At 42.6% G+C, this 21,553-nt stretch overlaps 1 protein-coding gene across 7 annotated transcripts in view; it reads right to left on the minus strand.

Annotated features, from left to right (window-relative positions):
- The window catches only part of PAPLN (papilin, proteoglycan like sulfated glycoprotein), a 90,032-nt gene that overhangs the window by 31,193 nt on the left and 37,286 nt on the right, over positions 1 to 21,553 (minus strand). For 5 of the 7 annotated variants that reach the window (XM_020986336.2, XM_020986335.2, XM_020986337.2 and 2 more), the window contains 7 exons: positions 16,999 to 17,079; positions 16,562 to 16,734; positions 15,462 to 15,585; positions 15,055 to 15,181; positions 13,747 to 13,812; positions 11,073 to 11,280; positions 9,105 to 9,284 (listed from right to left, as the gene is read on the minus strand). In XM_020986336.2, coding sequence (XP_020841995.1) covers positions 9,105 to 9,284; positions 11,073 to 11,280; positions 13,747 to 13,812; positions 15,055 to 15,181; positions 15,462 to 15,585; positions 16,562 to 16,734; positions 16,999 to 17,079 — 959 coding nt within the window. The remainder of the gene's footprint in view (positions 1 to 9,104; positions 9,285 to 11,072; positions 11,281 to 13,746; positions 13,813 to 15,054; positions 15,182 to 15,461; positions 15,586 to 16,561; positions 16,735 to 16,998; positions 17,080 to 21,553) is intronic. The other 2 variants (XM_020986340.2, XM_020986338.2) reach the window with 1 other exon arrangement.

Raw genomic sequence — 21,553 nt, forward strand, 5'->3', positions numbered from 1 at the left:
CATCCCACTTCCAAATTCCACAGGAGAAAGACATGGAAGGAGGAGTGAGAGAAGAAGAAAGGACTTTGGCTAAATTGGAAAGAGAAGAAAACCATGTAGATGACTCACAGGTGCTTGGAATAGTGGACTAGGTTAAGAGGTTGAATTTGGGGAAGTGAGAGAGAAATTAAGGGAAACTGAAGAACAATCTTCAGGGTCAGATACTGGCCTAGATTCTAAAACCTGCAGGTCTTCAGGAAAGCAGAATCAAGGACAATTAAGAAGGATATGAAATAATCAAGGAGGATCAAGGAGCTTTAGAGAACAGAACCTGAAGAGGCAGACTCAAAAAGGACAAAGAGAACGTAGTGGGCAAGACAAGGCAAGTGAGAAAAGGTAAATGGAACAGCTAGTAGGCTAAGTACCTGGTGATAACTTAATCCATCGAAAGGTACAGGACTTAATAAGAGAAAGTCATATTCTGGACCTGATTCTAAAAAGGAAGAACTGGTGGCTGGTTGGAAATGATGGAAACGACCACTCCATCCTAGACTTGGTGATAGAGGAGAGGAAATCTGGGCATGGTCTGACATATACCCTAGATTTTAGAAAAGCACATTTCAAAGAGTTCACAGGAAAAATTGTGAAGATCTCATGAAGTAAAATGCTTCAGGGGAAGCCAACTCCCAAAGGATGGTAGAGGGTGAAGACTGAAATTCTGAAGACTCAAAGGGAAATAATTCCAATGAGAAGGGGAAATGGGTTTTGTTGCAAAAGACTAATAGAGATACCCAAGTAACTGACTAACCAACTTATATTTTAAAAAGAAATGTATAAAAGCTGATGCTGAGTGAAGTGAGAGAAGCAAGAGAACATTGTCCGCAATAACAGCCACGTTGTGCTATGACTAATATTGATAAACTGAACCCTTCCCAGCAACACAAGGATCTAAGACATCTCCAGAGGCCTTGTAATGGAAAATGCTATCCTCATCCAAAGAAGGAACTATGGAGTTTGACTGCAGATGGAAGCGTTCTATTTGCTATTTTTTTTCTTCTGCTGAGTTTTGTTTCCTCTTTCTGATGGTTCTTCCTATTGGTTTTAATTTTTACTTACAACATCACTAATGTGAAAATATGTTTAATAGGAATGTATAAGGATAGTCTATATCAGATTGTGTGCCCTGGTGGGGAAGAAGGTGAGGAGGGAGGGGGAGAAAAATTTTAAACTCAAAAGCATATGGAAGTGATCATTGATAAATCAAAATAAATTAATAAAAAGAGAAATGTATAAAAGGTGAGAGGAAGGCCAGATAACTGAAGATGACTATAAAAGTGTGGCAAGGTCCTCTAAAATAGTGTCAAGAATGTGAAAGCTCAGAATAAGCTGAGGATGGTAAGGGAAACTAAGGGGGGAAAAAAAAAAGGTGGTTTTCAAAACCTATATACTGAGAGAAAGAAGAGAGGGAACCTTTACTTGGGGTGGATGGGATAATGAATCAATCAACACTTATTAAGTACCTACTCTGTGCCAGGCCCTGAGCTAAACACCGGGAATACAAAAAGAGACAAAAGAACATCCCTGACCTCGAGAGGCTGACAGTCTAATGGGGACACTACATACAAACAAATATGTACAAAGTAAGCTAAATAGGATAAATAGATGATCAACAGAGGAAAGGCACTGGAATAAGGAGGGGTTAGGGAAGATTTCCTATAGAAGGTAGGACAACCAGAGAGAATGCCTGGGGCTGAGAGACAGTGTCTTGTTTGTGGAACAGCCAGAAGGCTAGGTAACTGGATTGAAGAGCACATGTTGGGGGTGGGGGAGTAAGGATAATGATAACTGACCACAGAAAGAAGGAAGAGTTGCTCAAATCTTACACTGTTTAGGTTTGTTCTGCAAAAGAGAATGACCTTTACATAGGAAATAATTAACAGGTAGTTTGAGACCCAAGATAAGTAAAGATTGTAAGAGAGTGTCTACTTGCCCTTGGTGAAGTCAAGTTACTTGACCCAGATAAACTACATTTTTGGATCCTGAAAAAAACTGGCAGATGTTTTTGCTGAGACCCTATGAGTAGTATCTGAAAGATGATGGAAAATGGCAGATATGCCACAAGATTGAAGAAAGACAAATGTTGGTCTTAATTTAAAAAAATAAAAAGAAGAGAATAGAGTTTACAAACTATAAGTGAGTGAGCCTGATTTTGAGTCCTATGAAAATTCTAGGAAGGATCATTAAATAGATGGTTGGCAAATATCTAGAAAGGAAATAAGTGATTACCAAGAGACAGCATGGCTTCATCAAGAACAAGTCATGCCAGACTAGCCCCATTTCCTTTTTGGAAAGGATTACTAAGCCAGTAAATGAGAGGAATGTTGTGGATATAGTTTAACTAAATTTTAGCAAAGCTTGGTTTGGGGGAGGGGGGGTTTGCCTTCAAAATTTTTATTATTTTTAACATTCTTTTTAAAGTTTGAATTCCAAGTTCTCTTCCAACTTTCCCCCATCCACTGAGAAAACAAGCAAAATTATATCAATTATACATGTGAAATAATGAAAAACACATGTCTGTGTTTCTGTACTTCTATATTAACCATATCACAAAAAAGCAATAAAATTATACTAGAGTTTGCACTCAGAGTTCACCAATTGTCTTTCTGGTATTAGATGATATCTTGCCACTGGACCCAGATGGCTCTGGAGGAGAAAGTGAGGCTAGTGACTTTGCACAGCCCTGCCTCACTTAAATCCAATTCACTTGCAAATTGACATCACCTTGCTAATGTTACGCTTCTCTTCGAGAATGAAGGACAAACAACTGTGGCATTGGATAGCATTTTTTTCATCCTACACCCTTTGGAATTGTCTTGGATCATTGTATTGATTCGAGTGGCCAAGTCTTTCACAATTGATCATCACTGCAACACTGCTGTTACTGTGCACAATAATCTTCCAGTTCTTCTCATTTCACTTTACATCAGTTCATATAGATTTTGCCCTGGCTTTTAAACCACTCCCCTCATCATTTCTTGTAACACAGTACTATTCCATCACAATTATATGCCACAGCTTGTTCAGTCATTCCCCAATTGATGAGCATCTCCTTAATTTCCAATTCTTTGCCAGCACAAAAAAAAAAAAGCTGCTATAAATATTTTGTACATGGAAGTCCTTTTCCTTTGACCTCTTTGGTGTATAGACTAGTGGTATTGCTGGGTCAAAGGTATCTAGTTTCTTAGTTCTTTGGTATACTTCCAAATTGTTCTGAAGAATGGTTCACTGTTCCACCAGTAGTTCATTAATGTGCGTATTTGCCCTCATCCCCTCTAGCATTTGTCATTTCTGATAGGCATGAAGTGGTACCTCAGAGTTTTAATTTGCATTTCTCTAATCAATAATCACATATAATTGTGATGGAATAGTGATTTGTCATATGACTATACATAGCTTTGATTTCTTCTTCTGAAAACTTCCTGTTCATATCTTTTAACCACTTGTCAGTTGGGAAATGGCTCTCATTTTTTTATAAATTTGACTCAGTTCCCTTTATATTTGAGAAATGGAGACCTTTATCAGAGAAACTTGCCTTAAAATTTTTTTTATATTACTTCATTGTCTATGGTACCTTTTAACAAAATGTAGTTTCCCTGCTTCTCTCTCTTAATTAGGCCTATTTTTGTTTTTGCTTTGTCTGAGATCATGACTGCTACCCCTTTTTTATTTCAGTTAAAGCTTAATAAATTCTGCTCCATCCCTTTATTTTAACTCTCTGTGTGTGTCTTTCTCTTCCAAGTGTGTCTCTTACAAATAACATATTGTTGTATTCTGGTTTCTTATCCATCCTGTTATCCACTTCTGTTTTATGGGTAAGCTCAACCCATTCACATTCAGTTATGATTACTAATTGTATATTTCCTTCCATCCTATTTTCTTTTGTTTATCCTTCTCTTTCTTTTTATCCTGTCTCTCCACAAAAGTCTTTTTACTTCTGATCACTTCCTCCCTTAATCTGCCCTCCCTTTTATCACCAGACCCCTTCCCATATCTCTTATAACCTTCTCCTCCTATTTCCCTATTGGATAAGACAGATTTCTAGGCCCAACTGAGAGTGTGTGTGTGTGTGTGTGTGTCTGTGTATACACACACACACACACACACACACACACACACACACATATAGGTTCTTCCTTCTTTGAACCAATTCTGATGAGGGTAAGGTTTAAGCATTGCCCACCACACCCCCTATTTTCCCCTCCATTGTAAAAGCTCTTCCTTACATGCCTCTTTTATGTGAGAAAACTTTCCCCATTCTATCTTTCCCTTCTCCCTTCTCCCCACACACATCCTTTTTTTCCTCACCTCTTCATTTTTTTTAGAGATCATCCCAACATAATTGATTCACACCCATGCCCTCTGTCTGTGTAAACTCCTTCTAACTGCCCTACTAATGATAAAGTTCTTAGGAGTCACATGTATCATCTTCCAGTACAGGAATGCAAACTTAGTTTAAATATTGAGTCCCTTATAATTACCCTTTCATTTTTACCTTTTATGCTTCTCTTGAGTCTTGTGTTTAAATGACAAAATTTCCATTCAGCTCTGATCTTTTCATCAGGAATGCTTCAAAGTCCTCCATTTCATTAAATATACATTTTTCCCCTGAAGGACTATACTTAGTTTTGCTGGGTAGGTTATTCTTGGTTGTAATCCTAGCTCCTTTGCCTTCAGATATATCATATTCCAAGCCCTCTGTTTCTTTACAGTGGAAGCTGCTAAATCTTGTGTGATCCCTTCTGTGGCTTCACAATACTAAAATTGTTTCTTTCTGGCTACTTGAAGTATTTTCTCCTTGACCCAGGAGCTCTGGAATTTGGCTATAATATTCCTGAGAGTTTTCATTCTGGGATCTCTTTCAGGAGGTAATCTCAGTGGTTCTTTCAATTTCCATTTTACCTACTGGATCTAAGATGCTGGGGTAGTTTTCTTTTATAATTTCTTGAAATATGGTATCTAGGCTTTTTTTTTTTTTAGGCAATTGGGGTTAAGTGACTTGCCCAGAGTCACACAGCTTTTGAGTGTTATGTGTCTGAGGCCGGATTTGAACTTAGGTCCTCCTGAATCCAGGGGCGGTGCTCTATCCACTGTACCACCTAGCTGCCCCTAGGCTCTTTTTTTCAACATGACTTTCAGGTAGCCTAATAATTCTTAAATTATCTCTCTTATATCTGTTTTCCAGGTCAGTTGTTTTTCCAATGAGATATTTCATATTTTCTTCTATTTTATATTCTTTTGACTTTGTTTTGTTTCTTGATGTTTCATGGAGTCATTAACTTTCACTTGTCGAATTCTACTCTTTAAGTTCTTGGATGAATTTTTAAAAGTACTTCTTTTTCCATTTGGCCTATTATACTTTTTAGAAGGTTTTTTTCCTCCGGTGAATTTTTGTGCCTCTTACTATTAAGCCAATTATGTTTTTTAACATATTATTTTCTTCAAGTTTTTTGTACTTCTTTTATCAAGCTATTAATGCTCTTTTCATTATTTTATTGTATTACTCTCATTTCTTTTCCCAATTTTTCCTCTGCCATCCTTTTGTCTTCTTTAACTCTCCAAGGAATTATTGTTGGGCTTGGGTCTAATTAGCATTTTTCTTTGAGGATTTGTTTGTAACTGTTTTCACATTATTGTCTTCTTCTGAGATTATGTCTTAAGTCTTCCTTGCCACCATAGTAGCTTTTTATGGTCAAGTTCTTTTTTTGTTTGCTCATTTTTCTAGTCTATTCTTGACTTTCTGCTCACCTAGGGAGTAGGGAGGCATGGTCTCAAGCTTCAGGCTTTTCCGTGCTGCCGTTTTCAGAACTAGGGGATCTGCAATCATACAGTGGTACGATCCAAGGAAAGGTGCTGGTCTGAGCTCTGGTCTTTACTTTGCTCCCCTGCAGTGTTTGTGATCCTTTTGGTCCTAGAACTGCGACCCAGAACTGAGTAGGGACAGTAGAGTTGTCACTTAGTGCCAGCAAAGGGTCCCTCGTAATCTGTTTCTGACCAGTTGTCTGACCCCCTCACCCTCTCTAGGCTGAAAGCTCCCAAAGCCATCACAACCATCTCCATGGCAGCTGCTACTTCCATACCCTGGACTGATTCCCTCACCAATATTACAGACTTCTCCTGCCAATCTCCTAAATTGTCTTAGGCTGGAAAAATGTCTCTCTCTGACCTTCTGTTGGCTCTGCCACTCCACAGTTTGACTCGATGAGTTATTTTAAAGTTATTTACAGGGGAATGTTGGGAGAGTTCAGATGGGTGGCTGCCTCTAACCAGCCATCTTGGCTCCACCCATAACATGAGTGAAGCTTTTGATAAAGCATTTCATGCTATTCTTGTGGAGAAAATAGAGAACTATGGGTAAGAGGATAATCCAATCAGATTGATTCAAAACTGGTTAGACGGCTGGACTCAAAGAAGAGTTGTTAATGGCTCCATGTCAACAAGGCAGGAAATCTCCAATGGAATATTCCAGGAATCCAGGTTTGGTCTTGTGTTATTTAACATTTTTATCAATGGCTTAGATAGAAGCATAGACAGTGAGCTCATCAAATTTGTAGATGACACAAAATTGGGAAGGAATAGCTCCCATACTGGAAAAGTGAGGGTACAAACAGATATTCACAGCATTAGGCTGAATCTAATAAGATAAACTTCAAGAGGAATTAATGTAAAGTCTTATACTTAGGTACAAAAAATCATGTCACAACTATAAGAATAGCTCCCATACTGGAAAAGTGAGGGTACAAACAGATATTCACAGCATTAGGCTGAATCTAATAAGATAAACTTCAGGAGGAATTAACATTATCTCAGGGGGCAGCTAGGTGGTGCAGTGGATAGAGCACTGGCCCTGAAGTCAGGAGGACCTGAGTTCAAATGCGACCTCAGACCAAACACCTGACACTTACTAGCTGTGTGACCTTGGGCAAGTCACTTAACCCCAACTGCCTAAAAAAAAATTATCTCAGTTGATCCTCAGTTGACCCCTGGAAGGTAGGTATTGTTATTATCCCCATTTTATAGATGAAGCAAATTGAGGTTGAGTGACATGCCCAGGGTCACAGACATAGTAAGGATCTTGTGCTGGATCTGAACTTGGGTCTTCCTGACTCTAGGCCTCGTATTCTATCTGTTGCCCCATCTAACTGCCCTACACACTGAGAAATGCATGTTATCAGAGATGTGTGTGCATACAAACAGGTAGGAAACACACCCAGAATCAAAGGTGGCTGGGTACATACAGAGACACAAAAACAGAACCAGGGACACATGCATCCACCAGTCATATACATGGAACCAAAAGTCATGGGATCATTCACTTAGAGCCGGAAGGAAACTTCAAAGCCAATAAGTCCAACAAACCCACTTTATAGATGAAGAATCAGAGTGGTCAAGTGGCCTGCCCTGAGTCACAGAGCAAGTACGTGTCTGAGGCAGAATTTGAACTTAGACACAGGTGCTCACAGAAACTCACAATGACATTGAACCGGAGATAGGTGCACCTATATGGATGCACAGACTCAGGCCAGCACATGCAGCCATGCAAGAAGACCTGTGCAGAGCCAGAAATATGTGCAAATGCACACATGTGGGAAAACACAAAAACAGAGTTGATATGCACATACGGAGATATGCATGCGGCCAGGTTTACTCTGCCAGGCCTCTAACCAAGAGCATCCCATAGGAGTGGCTAGAGGAAGGGGACACATCTGAGTACATCCTATGAGCAAGGACCCTAGCACAGGACCTGACCTCAATCATATTCCCTTTACAACTCAGGCCTAGGCAAATGGCGTGAGGAGGAGCGTCACAATGCTTTCCATAAATAAAGAGAATGAAGGAGACTGCCTCTCCCCCGCTGGACTGGAAGCTCCTTGAGAGCAGGGACTCTCTTTTACATTTCTCTGTGCCTAGCACACAGTAGGCACTTAATAAATGCTTACTGACACTGTCTAACGCGGGAGGGAAGATGATGTGATAGCCAGCATGTTGCTTCAGGGAAGCACCTGGGGTCAAGAGGCACCTGGCCCCCAACTCACAAGAAATAGTACTTACAGGCAGCAATAGTAATCAACATTTACCAAATATCTTCCGTGTGCCAGGCACTGTATGGGGCACTGGGAATGTAAGGACAAAAATGAAAATCCCTGCCTTCAGAGAGATTACATTCTGTCAGGGGTGAGAAAAATGATTATTTTCTTATTACGTGAATACCCAATTTTATATACAGGACCCAAAGATCTTCTTTCTGACGATTAATAACCAATTATTAGTAGAGTTTTTTTCTCTTTTTTCTTCCTTATGGAAGACAGGGCCGACAATGAGGCATTCTCCTCAATCTTGGGCAGGTCCCCACCCAGCTGGGAGAGCTTATTTCTGATCAAAGGGTAAAGAGAATCTAATCTAGGGGGATTCCCATTGTTCTACTGTGGTTGGACTGGGTGGAGAATAAATCCTTTTGTCTAGTAGTCTGACTAGACTCTTTGTCCAAGGGGGCAGGCGTGATCAGTCATGGTACCCCAACCCCTCATTAGAAAAAGCCCATCTCTCATTATAATATTCATTCTTTCATTAATTGTTAACAAATCAGAGCTGATTTCCACCCATCAGGGACAACCCCTCTTCCAAAGATATGTAAACATTCAAGTGGCCTCCACACTGGGTCTTTCCAAGAGAACCACTGAACTCGATTTATTGATTATATGATATTGATTATTAATCACCCAAAACCTATGTCTCTTGGACTTTTCATTTATCTCAGGGAAACAATATGTTCACATATTACATATAAGATACATACAAAGTAAATACCAGGTAATTTGGCCAGGAGGGATGCACGGGGGTGAATGATGGCATCAGACATGAGGGATTCTAAGAAGCAGGAGGTGCACTTGAGGCAGGTGCAAAATCATGAGAGATTCAGGCATTCTGGGAGTGCTTCCTCTCCAATCATGTTGGACAATGGGCAATCATGTCCATTAAAGACATCTGTCAAGCACCAGGCCCTTTAGAGAACAGACACCAGCACCCAGATGCCACGGCTGAGAATACGGGCAAGGTCAGATACTCACCAGCCCCCAGTCACCGATATGCCAGCCAGGCTCCTGAAGAGGGCAGTCCTCTCCCATACAGGCCTCGGTCAGGGGAGGCTTGTCCACTGAGGAGCAGGCAAAATCTTGGAGGGGAGCGCCTTCATCACCCCAACAGGTGACAGTCCGGCTACGAACCCCGGGGCCGCAGCTGGAGGAGCACTGAAGGGGGAACCCAACTGTTATCATATGCCTCTCACTCCCCTTGAGGAGCACCCCGCCTGGGAGGAGTGACCTTGGTCTGCAGTAATAATAGCTAACATCTATGTAGCCCCTACTATGTGCCAGGCACTATGGTGAGCACTTTGCCATTATTATTTCATTTTATCCTCACAACAACTCTGAGAGGTTTTATTTTCTCCATTTTACAAATGAAGAAACATCATTATCTAATAACTATTTATTGTTGTTCAGTCATTCCAGTCATATCCACCTCTTTGTGACCCCATCTGGGGTTTTCTTGGCAAAGATACTGGAGTGGTTTGCCATTTCCTTCTCCAGGGTCACACAGTTAGTAGGTATTTGAAGCCAGATTTGAACTCAGGAAAATGAGTCTTCCTGACTCCAGGCCTGGCACTCTATCCACTTTCCCACCTAGCTGCCCAATAATGATAATGATGATGACAACGATGGTGATGATATTATCCCCATTTTACAGATGAGGAAACTGAGGAAAATAGAGGTAAAGTGACTTGCCCAGGGCCACACAGCTGGTAAGTATGAGGCCAGATTTGAACTCAGGTCTTTCTGACTCCAGGCCCAGCACTCTATCCACTGTGCCACTAGTGAGTGAGGTCAAGTCACACACCCCAAATGACAGCTGGACATCTGCTAGGAAGCCTTGGAAATAATCAGGACTTACAGAATCATACAAACCCTGCTAATGGACGTTCTAATCCTTTGTCCTTAAACATCATCATCAGTTGTTAAACTTGGATCACCTGGTCCCACCCACTCATTTTACAAATGGGGTAACTGGGGCCGTGGGACAGCCAGGCGGTACAGTGGGGAAGTGGAATTCCAACCCCGGGCTTGGAATGAGGAAGACTCATCTTCCTGAGTTCAAATCTGGCACACCTGTGTGACCCTGGGCAAGTCACTTCACCCCGTTTGCCTCAGTTTCCTCATCTATAAAATGAGCTGGAGAGGGAAATGGCAAACCACTCCAGTACCTTTTACTTTTTGTGACCCTGTGTGGAGTCTTCTTGGCAAACATGACTGAATTTCCCAAGATCACACGGCTAGCTGGGATTAGTACTCAGGCTGGTATTCTTTTTGCTACCCCCCAACTTTGCCTTTTTATTATACTGGGTGTTAAGCCCAGTGACCTGACAACCCTAAAAACCCTAGGTAACCCTAATTCTGCCCAAGACTGGGGCAGTTTTGTGGAGCTGGAGATGGCTGTCTCCCCACCCTGAGGTTTACAGCACTTTACAGCCTCCTCACTTGAACACAACCAGGCAAGCCATTAAGAACTCTCTTTTAGTGCCTTCTGCATGTACCCCTGCTTCAGCTCAGCAGCCAATCAATTGTTTGTTTTTTTACCATGTGATGAGCTGACATGAAACAGTTAGAGAATACCTACCCATGTACTGAAGGCTGCACATGCTCATAAGAGAGTACACATTCTCCTAAGGACTGGGCTCTCATCACTACATCTGTTTGGTGGATTATCCTCAGGGAACCTTGCCAGCTTTATGGAAATTATCCAGCCTGCCCTAGCAAAGAAGGCTTTTTGTGGCCAGAGGCACCAAGTGATTAATTCCTTGCTACACTCCTCACCCCCAACCACACACTGTCAGTTCTTCACTGTGGTCATGGTCACGGTCAAGAACACACAAACATACGTTGCATTTTTGTCTCTTCCGGAACAGAGGAGACAACCCATCCCTGTGTGTCCTCCTTTTCCACATTGCAGGCCCTGCCCTTCAGGGCTCCTCTTGGACTCACCTCTCCCCAGGGCCCTGAACTCCACGCTGCACACCTGTGCAGGTTGCAGGACCGTGTGTTTGGGGGCCTCCCTGGCAGGGCTGCACATGAAGCTTCATCTGTCACCTCCTCTGTGCCTGCCCCATCAGATGCAACACAGTAGACATGGCGGGACTGGGAACCTCCCCCACATGGGGCTGAGCAGGCGCTCCATGGCCCAGCCTTCCAGCTGCAAGGGGAGAAGGAAGCTAGACCACATCTGGGCTCTGGTGCAGGAGAAGCATTGAGCGGGAAGCTCCTTCCCTCGATCACCCAGCCTTCTCGTGTTCTTGCCCATCTCCCTAAACAGGAGGCTGCCACTCATATACTGAGGCTGCTCATTCATGTATCTTCAGTAAAAGTCAATCCTAGATGGACTGATGGGGAAGGCACTGGATGAAAAGGAAGGAGACCCTGCACTGCAGTTTTGGCTCCATCACTAACTTAACTGTGTGATTTTGGACAAGTCACCCAGCCTCTCTGTAAAAGGGTAAGAAATGTAATAACAAAACCAGTAAGGTAATAATAACCACAGCCCTCTAATTTACAGTTATTGTGGGGATCGTATGAAGCTATGAGTACATAATAATATTTTTTAAGTGATTTTCCTAAAGCAAAGGCCTGATCAGCTCATCCCCTTACATTAATAAACACCAATGGCTCCCTATTACCTCCAGGATCAAACATAAAATACTGTTTGGCTTTTTAAACTCTTTGCAGCGTGACATCTCTCCTAGTTTTCCAATGTTCTTAACGTATTATAGTTATGCCTTCCACATCGAGACTTTCCCCATTGCAGTTTCGATATATTGTGTGTCAGCATAAGAAATTAAATGGGAATTTTGGGGGAGTTTTGCGGAAGCCACAGATAACACACAAAGGCCAGCAGATGACACAGAAAGTTTAGAAACTCAGAAATGCATAAAATAGATGCATCGTATTATATAACATCAGCATATCTTATCTTTTAATACCATAATAATTCAGATTTCTTCTCTGGTACAAAGGGAGGGCCAAAAAGTTTTACAGGGATTTTCCAGATCCAGGGGGTGCTGTGTCCCTAACCCGGCCCCCCGGGATGTGGAAGAGATAACTCTACTCTCTTCCCTCAATTCTAGTGCCTACTCTCTCTTAATTATTTCTTATTTATTCTATATAGAGTGTGTTTGTATCCATTTATTCTCTTGTCATCTGTCCCATTAGACTGTGAGCTCCTCCTACTGTCTTTTGCCTCTTTTTGCACCCTGGTACATAGTAGGCCCTTTTTTTGGTTTGTTTGGTTGGTTGGTTTTTTTTTTTTTGCAAGGCAATCGGGATTAAGTGACTTGCCCAGGTCATACAGCCAGCTAGTGAGTGTCTAGTGTCTGAGGCTCGATTTGTACTCAGTTCCTCCTGACTCCAGGGCCGGTGCTCTCTCCACTGTGCCTCTATCCACCTGGCTGCCCCACATAGTAGGTTCTTAATAAATATTTGACGGACTGCTTCCACGTACCCTATCATCCAGTGGCACTGGTCTTGCTGATCCCTGGACAAGATGCTCTATCTCTGAACTCCATGCATTTTCAGCAGCTGTCCCCGACACCTGGAATGCTCCCCCTCCTCCCCTCTGCCTCCTGGTTTCACTCTGTTTCTTTTAAAACTCAGCTCAGATCCCACCTTTCTCAGGAGGCCTTTCTGCCCTTCCCTACCCCTGCTAGGGCTTATCCTCGAGTGACCTTTCCTGGTTACTTTCCACTTTATACTCCTTATATCTTCTGTGTACAATTTTTTTCAGGTTGAAGCCTCAGTTAGAATTTAAGTTCTTTGAGGGCTAGGGCTGTGTTTTTGACTTTCATTGCACAGAAAAATGCCAGGCACACAGTAAGTGCTTAATAAATGCTTGTTGGCTGCTTAAATGATAAATAATAGCAGCTAACTTTTACATAGCATCGTATTTAAGGGGGTTTTTTTATATGTTATTTCATTTGATCCTCACAACAACCCTGTTAATAACATTAACCAATAATAGTGTTATTATCCCATTTTACAGATGAGGAAGCTGAGGCACACAGAGGTTAAGGGATTTGTGCGGGTCACACAGCTAATTAGTGACAGAGGCAGATTCAAATCCAGCTCCTTCAAACTCCAAGTTCGCTACTCTTTTCATCACGTATCTAGATTCTAGACCAGACTTGGTGGTTACTTTTTTCCTCTAGGCCTCAGTTTCCTCTTTTGCAAAACGAGGGGCTTAGGACACAATCTGAATCCATAACATATTGTTATTTATCTCAATGCATCACCTACTCTCCCACAGGTTCCTGTCCTTGCTCCCGCCCCCCATCCCCCTAGAGTTTCTGGGACTGGATTTTAAAACTGGCATGTCCTCAGAAGACAAAACTCAGCCAACAGAGAAGCTAAAAGGATCTGGACAGCTTGAAATAGCAAAGATCCTCCAGGTTCCCAGACCCCGTGGTGGCCATGCAAAGCTCCAGTGCCCGCCACCTTCCCCACCACGGGGACAGAGAGTGAGAGAAGCCCCAGCACCAGCCCAAGGCCACTGCCCAGCTGAGGGATGCTCTCAGTGGGCCCACCACTGCAGGCTTGAAAACTTCCACAGTCTATGGCTAGGCTGACAGAGAGAACATACACCCAGGTGCCCGCCCTTGCCCTCGGTTACCTTTTCCCACACATGCCTCGAGCTCGGCCATGGCTCCACACTCCTGGCGGGTGGAGGTATGAGATCCTTTGTGCACAGAACAAAGGGGTTTGCAAGGACCAATATGAGCATTTCTCCTTCTGAGACCATGGAAAAAAGGGCCACGCAACCAGGCACCTATCTTCCCGGGGAGACTCTCCAGGTTAGTCTCTGAACCAGTGGCTCCATGGGGCTTCACAAAAGGTTGGGAGACCTCAGAAGCACAAACTCTTCCATCCAGCCATATCCCCACCACGGAATACCCTTACTGTGGCTAAAGGGATGCCAACCAGAGCCTTCTAGAGCTCAAAGGGGACCATGTGAGATGCAATCCACCATCCTCCAAGATAAGCTTCGAGGGTCTTTAGACACCCAAGGCCCAGACTGACCCTTTTCTAAGGCATGAAAGTATGAACTCCTCTTCTGCTACCACCTAGGTCTGATGTGGCAGGTGAGGGAAGGAGGAGGAAGGGTGAAGACTACAACGAAGTCCCACCCTGATTCCAAGTCCCTTGTCTAGAGGGGGCTTTGTGGGGAATATGCCTCAGATCCACTCTCTGAACATTCTGGGCCTTGGGTGTCTAAGGACCCTGGAAGCCTATTTTGAAGGATGACGGTTTGCATCTCAGATGGTCCCCTTTGAGCTCTAGAAGGCTCCGGTTGGCATCCCTCTGAAAAGGATCCTCTCTTTACTCAGGAAGAGCCAGAAGTTGTAGGTCTATTCTCCTGTTCTGCATCCTCACCCCATGGCAGAAGAAAAAGGATGACAGGAGATGGTTATATCAGGAAGTTAAAATGCAACGATGCCTGTGCCATCTTGCCTTTCCCTTTCAAGAGTTCCTTCCATCTACTCTGTATATATCTTCTATCTACCTAATTGTTTATATGTTGTCTTTCCCATTAGAATGTAAGCTCCTTGAGGGTAGGGACTATTTTTGCTTTTCTTTGTATCTCAGTGCTTAGCATATAGGAAGCATTTAATAAATGCTTGTTGACCAACTGTTGGATTTCAGGATGCCAGCAAAAGGATCCCTTTCCCTGACACTCCTCCTTGGTCTTTATCATGGCACAGCACCTCAATATTTCCCCCTGGGCAATATTTGCCAGATGCTCCATTCTTACTTCCAGCTGGGTAATTCCTACCTTGTCCCTGTCCCAAGTCCTGAACCCCATGAGACTATTTATCTTGGAGAAGGGACTAACCCTGGTACTGTGTGGCCCAACCCCTCTGTCTTAGGGCTCTGCTGAAGGGAGGAAGGGTCAGATGGAGGTAGGAGGGGCAGAGCTCACCGCTTGGTTTGTGGGCAGGCCTGAAGGTTGCAGGTGCGATTGTCAGATGGCTGGGGCTTATGCCGGCACATGTGATCAGGGTAAACCTCATTGTCGGCGGTGCAGAACACCAGGCGCGTCTGATAACCTGTCAAGAAGGAGTGCCCAGGTGAGCCAGCACAAGCCTGGAGGCCTGTGTCCCCAAAGGTGTAGCTGAGGCTCATTCAACAACCTCACTGTGTGTGTATGTGGTGGGGGAGGGTCGTAGGTGTTCATGGAGCTGGACATCTCCTGGTTCTGTGGGCCCTCACCCTTCCTCGTGGCCTTTCCCTAGTCTTCAATTCCCTATACCTTGGAACCTCCTCCCTCCTCTTGATCACTCTTGTCTCAGCTCCAAGGTGACTTCTCCCCAATTCTGCCCTCCTCACCTCCTCCACATTCTGCAGTGCAGTCACTCCAGGAGCCATGATTCCAGCTGAAGCCCGTGGCCAGGGGCTGCTGGGGCAGGTAGTACTCATACTGCACCCCTGGGTTGGGCTCCTGGCTGATAAGCTGAAAAGGAGGAAAGAAATCACCTATGGACAAAGCAGTGAAGAAGACCCAGATTTCCTAGGATAGGTCTATCTGTCTGTCTCTGTCTCTCTTTCACTCGTTTTTGCAATAGAAATAATCATAATAGGTTACATTTATAAAGGGCTTCCAAGTTTACAAGGTACTTCTCATTCTGTCATTTGAGCCCCACAACACAGTGGGGAGGTGAGTCCTACAAGATTTGTGATCCTTCTTCTACAGATAAGGAGACCCCAAACCTAAATGATTTGCCCATAATTGCCACAGTCAGCAAGTTTCAGAGGCAGGGCTCAAACCCAGGCCACTCGGGATTCCACTATACTCCCCTCCACTGCCTCTGTCCACACTACTGCTGGAGTGGAGAAGACGGTGGGCCTGAGAAATGGGGTGGTGCAATGTACCTGAGAGTCAGGATCTGTGGGTTCAAATTCTGCCCTACGCCAATTCTTAGGACCCATTCTGGCTCCACCTTCCCTATTCATTCTGTTCTGCCCTCTTCCTTCCTTCTCCCCTCTCCCTTTTGACTTAGAGGCCAGCAATCAATTCTTGCACCAACATTTCCTAGGTCAAGGAAATTTTTTTGCATCATGGACTCTCTGGAAATCCGGTGAAGCCCATAGATCCCTTCTCAGAATAATTTTTTAATGCACAAAATAAAATGCATAGGATTACAAAGGAAACCTATTATATTTAAATATAATTATTGAAATATTTCTTAAAACCAAAGCATGGTTTAAGAACCTCTGCCCTAGGTGGACATGACTGCTACTCCCAGGACAAATACCAAGAGGTGAATAAATGCTCCCACGTGAAGCCCTATTGTCATAGTAGACATAACGAAGGCCTCCACATTCTCGGTGTAGACATTAGCCTCTTAACAAACCAAGCATCATCCCTACTTCGGAGGGTTAGAGGTGGGGGACAGAGAGAACCAATGATTTCCATAGGCTCCACTCACCTCGATGACCAGGGGTTCGGAGGTAGGGCCCCGGGCATATAGATGTTCGGGTGCCAGGTCCCCCTCAGACCCTCGTTCATACTGAAGGATGGTGCTGGCCACCGGCAGGGCCTGGCCAAGCTCAATCGTCCAGTGGCCATTCAGGTAGTACTGCCCCCGCACATTCTTCACTGCTGTGGGATGAGAAGGGGAAAAAAAATGAAGAAAGGAGTGGCCAGAAAAGTCCCATGCAGGATTAGGGAGAGAAGAGCTGATGTCTTACAGCTCTGACTATGCCTCCTCTCTTCCCCTATGGCCCAGTCCCCCAACCCAGGAGTACAGTGTCCTCAGTCCGGACGTCTGATACCAGGATTGGACCCTGAAGCCAGATTCTCCCTAGGGACTAGCCTTGGGGAAGTAGGAGGGCAAAATCAGCTAAAGGACCTGTTAGTCCATACCCAGGAAATTCCTGCTGGCTGTGGCTTCTGCAATATGGATGCTGGTAGCTCCTGCAGGAATGACCAAAATCTGGTTGTAACCTGAGAGAGACAGAAATATCATGAGGCTAAGGAGGTCAGGAGAAGTGATACTGAGTTCCTAGACTGTATTTCTTGTTCCCTACATCCACTAACTCCCACCCCAAACACACACATTCGTGACTCAGCCCTCCTGCCTTTCCAGTCTTTTTATACCTTACACCCCCTTACCCTGCCAGGTACTGTTTGATCAGGTGGCACTGGCCTTTTTGTTCTATCTGGAACAAGATGCTCCATCTCCCAACTCTGGGCATTTTCACTGGCTATCCGTCATGCCTAGAATGCTTTCCCTCTTCATCTCTACTTCCTGGCTTCCCTGGATTTCTTCAAGTCCCAGTTAAAATCCCACCTTCTGCAGGAAGCCTTTCCAGATCCCTCTTAATTCTAATGCCTTCCCTCTCTTAATTATTTCCTACTTATTTTTATACAGCTTGTTTGTATGTAATCATTTGCATGTTGTCTCCCCTTTAGATTGTGAGCTCCTTGAGGGCAAAAATTGTCTTTTGCCTTTCTTTGTAACCTCTGACTCTTGGCTCAGCACCTAGCATATTGTAGGTGCTTAAGAAATGTTCACGCACATATGCATAAGCTCAGTTGCTTATTGGATAGCTGACTAAGGACCCCTAGAAACACTACCCAGTGCCTGACACTCTAGGAATTTTCTGAGTCATCTAGTCTGCTCCTATTGCATCCAGTTCTGCACATGACATTTTCAGACCATAAAAATTCAGAACATAAAAAAATTTCAGAACATAAAAAACCCATCCATCCATTCATTCAAGGATTCAACAATCATTTATTAAGTAGATTTTGACTAGAAGGTGCTATGCAAGGCACTGGATATAAAAAAGACAAAAAAAGTCACATTCTACTAGGGGAAACAAAGTATTCAAGGATAAATTAAATTGATGAAAAGTAAATACAAAGTAACTTCTTGGAAAGTAAGAAACAGTTGAATTATGTGATGGGCAGCTATGACTGACTTAGCTCTTCTCTGTAATACGATGATCCAAGATAATTCCAAAAGACTTATGATGGAAAATGCTATCTACACCCAGAGAAAGAACTATGGAGTCTGAATGCAGCTCAAAGCATACTGTTTCTTCCTTCACAATATGACTAATGTGGAAATATATTTTACATGATTGCACACATATAACTTATATCAGATTCCTTGCCATCTTGGGGAGGGGGGAGAGGCGGGAGGGAGAAAAAATTGGAACTCAAAATCTTATTAAAAATGTTAAAAAAAAAACTTGTTCATTATTTAAAAAACAAAATATGTAAAAAAAGAGAGTTGAGGTGGAAAAGAATTTGGAGATAATGTCATATAAGGATCAACTGAAGGAACTAAGGAGAAGAAAAGATTGAGGAAGGAGTTTGGGGTGGGGGGGGGGGGAATGATAGCAGATATCTGAATGGAAAAGGAATTAGACTAGTTTGCCCATAAGGGACAGACCTAGGAGCAGTAGACATAGAAGAGAAGGCTTTATACAAGGAAAAAATTTCTAGCAATTAAAGCAGTTCAGAAGAAGAATGGTTTCAACCTCTTTGGACTTCTCCAAGCAAAACCTGGATGAACCCTCGGTGCAACCAGCATACATCAGAGGTGAAACTTGAACCCAGGTCTTTCTAATGCTGAAGCCAACTCTCTACCCACTATGCCATACTGTCTTTTGCTTGGCACATAGTAGATGCTTAATAAATGTTTGTTGACTGATCTAGCTAAAGTGGCTCCAGTAAAAAAGGAAAGGAACAGAAAGCAAGAGAAAGAAGAAAGGAAAGGAAGAATAAGAGGAAGAAGAGGGAAAGTGAAGAGAAAGGAAAAGGAAGGAAGAAGCATCAATGAAATGTGTCTAAAAATACACAGCAGAACAAGAAATGACGAGCAGAATAATTTCGGAAAAACTTATATAAACTAATGCAAAGTGAAGTGAGCAGAACGCTGAGAATATTGTACACAGTAATAGCAATATTGTAGAATGATCAGCTGTGAATGACTTAGCTCTTTCTCAGCAATAAAATGACCTAAGACAATTCCAAAGGATTCATGATGAAAAATGCTATCTGCCTCCGGAGAAAGGACTGATGGAGTCTGAATGCAGATTGCAACATATTATTTTTCCACTTTCTGTATTATTTTCATGGTGGGTTGTTTTTGTCTGTTTTCTTTCACATGATGGAAATATGTTTTACATAACTGCACATGTATAACCTATATCAAACTGCTTACTGCCTCGGGGGGGGAAAGAAGGGAAGGAGAGAATTTGGAACTCAAAATTTTTTTTAAATGTTAAAAATTGTTTTTACATGCAATTGGGGAAAAATAAAATATTATTTAAAAAAATAAATAAACATATACAGCAGAGATGCAAATAGAACAGAACCAGGAAAACCATTTCTACAATAACAGCATTAGAAAGACAAACAACTTTGAAAGATATGAGAACTCTGATCGACTCAATAACCAGTCGTGATTCCAGAGGACATATGATGTGTTACCCATCTCCTAACAGAGAAAGGATGGATTTAGGATGCAGATAGAGACACCAATTTGAAAGTGTGGCCAATGCAGGAATTTGTTTATTAACTCTGCTTACTTGTTACAAAGGATTTTGGTTTTTTTATTGGGGGGAGTGGTAGGGGAAGAGTGGGTAGAGGTAGGAAGGAAAGAAAATAGATTTTTAAATAAAAAGAATAAAATAAAATTAAAAACAAAACAAAAAAAACAGTAGAGTAGTAAGGGAAATTCAGCAGGCCGTACTAACAAGAAAGGCAGTGGTGGCACCACTACGAATAAAGCTGACGTGTACTCTCTTGTTTATTGGTTAATCTGGCTAAAGCTTTTTAAAGGTGTACATAGTGGCAGCAAGGTAGTGCAGTGAATAGACACTGGCCCTACAGTCAGGAGGACCTGAGTTCAAATCTGATCTCAGACACTTACTAGCTGTGGTGACCCTGGACCAGTCAGTTAACCCCAATTGCCTCAAAAAGAAAAGCTGCATAGGGGCAGCTAGGTGGTGCGGTGGATAGAGCACCAGCCCCAAAGTCAGGAAGGCCTGAGTTTAAATCTGACCTCAGACCAAACACTTGACACTTATTAGCTGGGTGACCCTGAGCAAGTCACTTAACCCCAATTGCCTAAAGAGAAAAAAAAGAAAAGCTGCAAGTGGTAGATTAATGGTTTAATATTCAATCTTTTTTTTGTCCTTTGTATATTAAAATATTCATATTTATTGATGACTACCAAGGGCATGGCAGCTAGATGGCTCAGTGAATAGAGCACTGGGCAGGGGGTCAGGAAGGCATGAATTCAAATCTAACCTCAGATACTAGCTGTGTGACTTTGGGCAAGTCACCTAACCTCTGTTTGCCTTAATCTACTGCAGAAGGAAATGGCAAATTCCCCCATTGATAAATGGTCAAAGGATATAAACAGACAGTTCTCAGATGAAGAAATTAAAGCCATCTATAGTCATATGAAAAAATGCTCTAAATCAGTATTGATTAGAGAAATGCAAATCAAAACAACTCTGAGAGACCGCATCACACCTATCAGATTGGCCAATGTGACAAAACAGGAAAATGATAAATGCTGGAGAAGATGTGGGAACATTGGGACACTAATACATTGTTGGTGGAGTTGTGAAATGATCCAACCATTTTGGAGAACAATTTGGAAGTATGCCCAAAGGGCTACAAAAATGTGCATACCCTTTAACCCAGCAATAGCACTTCTAGGGCCATATCCCAAAGATATCATACAAATGGGAAAAGGACCCACATATACAAAAATATTCATAGCAGGTCTTTTTGTGGTGGCAAAGAATTGGAAATTGAGAGGATGCCCATCAATTGAGGAATGGCTGAGCAAGTTGTGGTATATGAATGTAATGGAATACTATTGTGCTATAAGAAATGTTGAACAGGCTGACTTCAGAAAAACCTGGAAAGACTTATATATTCTGATGCTGAGTGAAGTGAGCAGAACCAAGAGGACTTTGTACACAATAAGCCACGTTATGCAATGATAATATTTAAACTGAACTCTTCAATTATGAGGATCTAAGACATTCCAGAGGCCTCGGGATGGAAAATGCTGCCCACATCCAAAGACAGAACTATGGAAGTCGAATCGCTCTCACTTATTTTTACCTTCTGTTGAGTTTTGTTTCCTCTTTCTGATGGTTCCTCCTATTGGTTTTAATTTTTACTTACAACTTCACTAATGTGAAAATATGTTTAATAGGAATGTAAATGTAAAGCCTATATCAGATTGTGCGCTGTCTTGGGAGGGTGGTGGGGAGGAAGGGGAGAAAAATTTTCAACTCAAAGCATATGGAAGTGATTGTTGATAAATCAAAAGAAATTAATAAAATTTAAAAAAAAAGAGAAGGAAATGGCAAAACACTTCAGTATCTTTGCCAAGAAAACTGCATGGATAGTATTGACATGCTGTGGTCCACAGGGTCTCAAA

This window comes from Phascolarctos cinereus, unplaced genomic scaffold (genome assembly GCF_003287225.1).
Source record: "Phascolarctos cinereus isolate Bilbo 61053 unplaced genomic scaffold, phaCin_HiC Scaffold_3;HRSCAF=262, whole genome shotgun sequence".
Lineage (NCBI taxonomy): Eukaryota > Metazoa > Chordata > Mammalia > Diprotodontia > Phascolarctidae > Phascolarctos > Phascolarctos cinereus.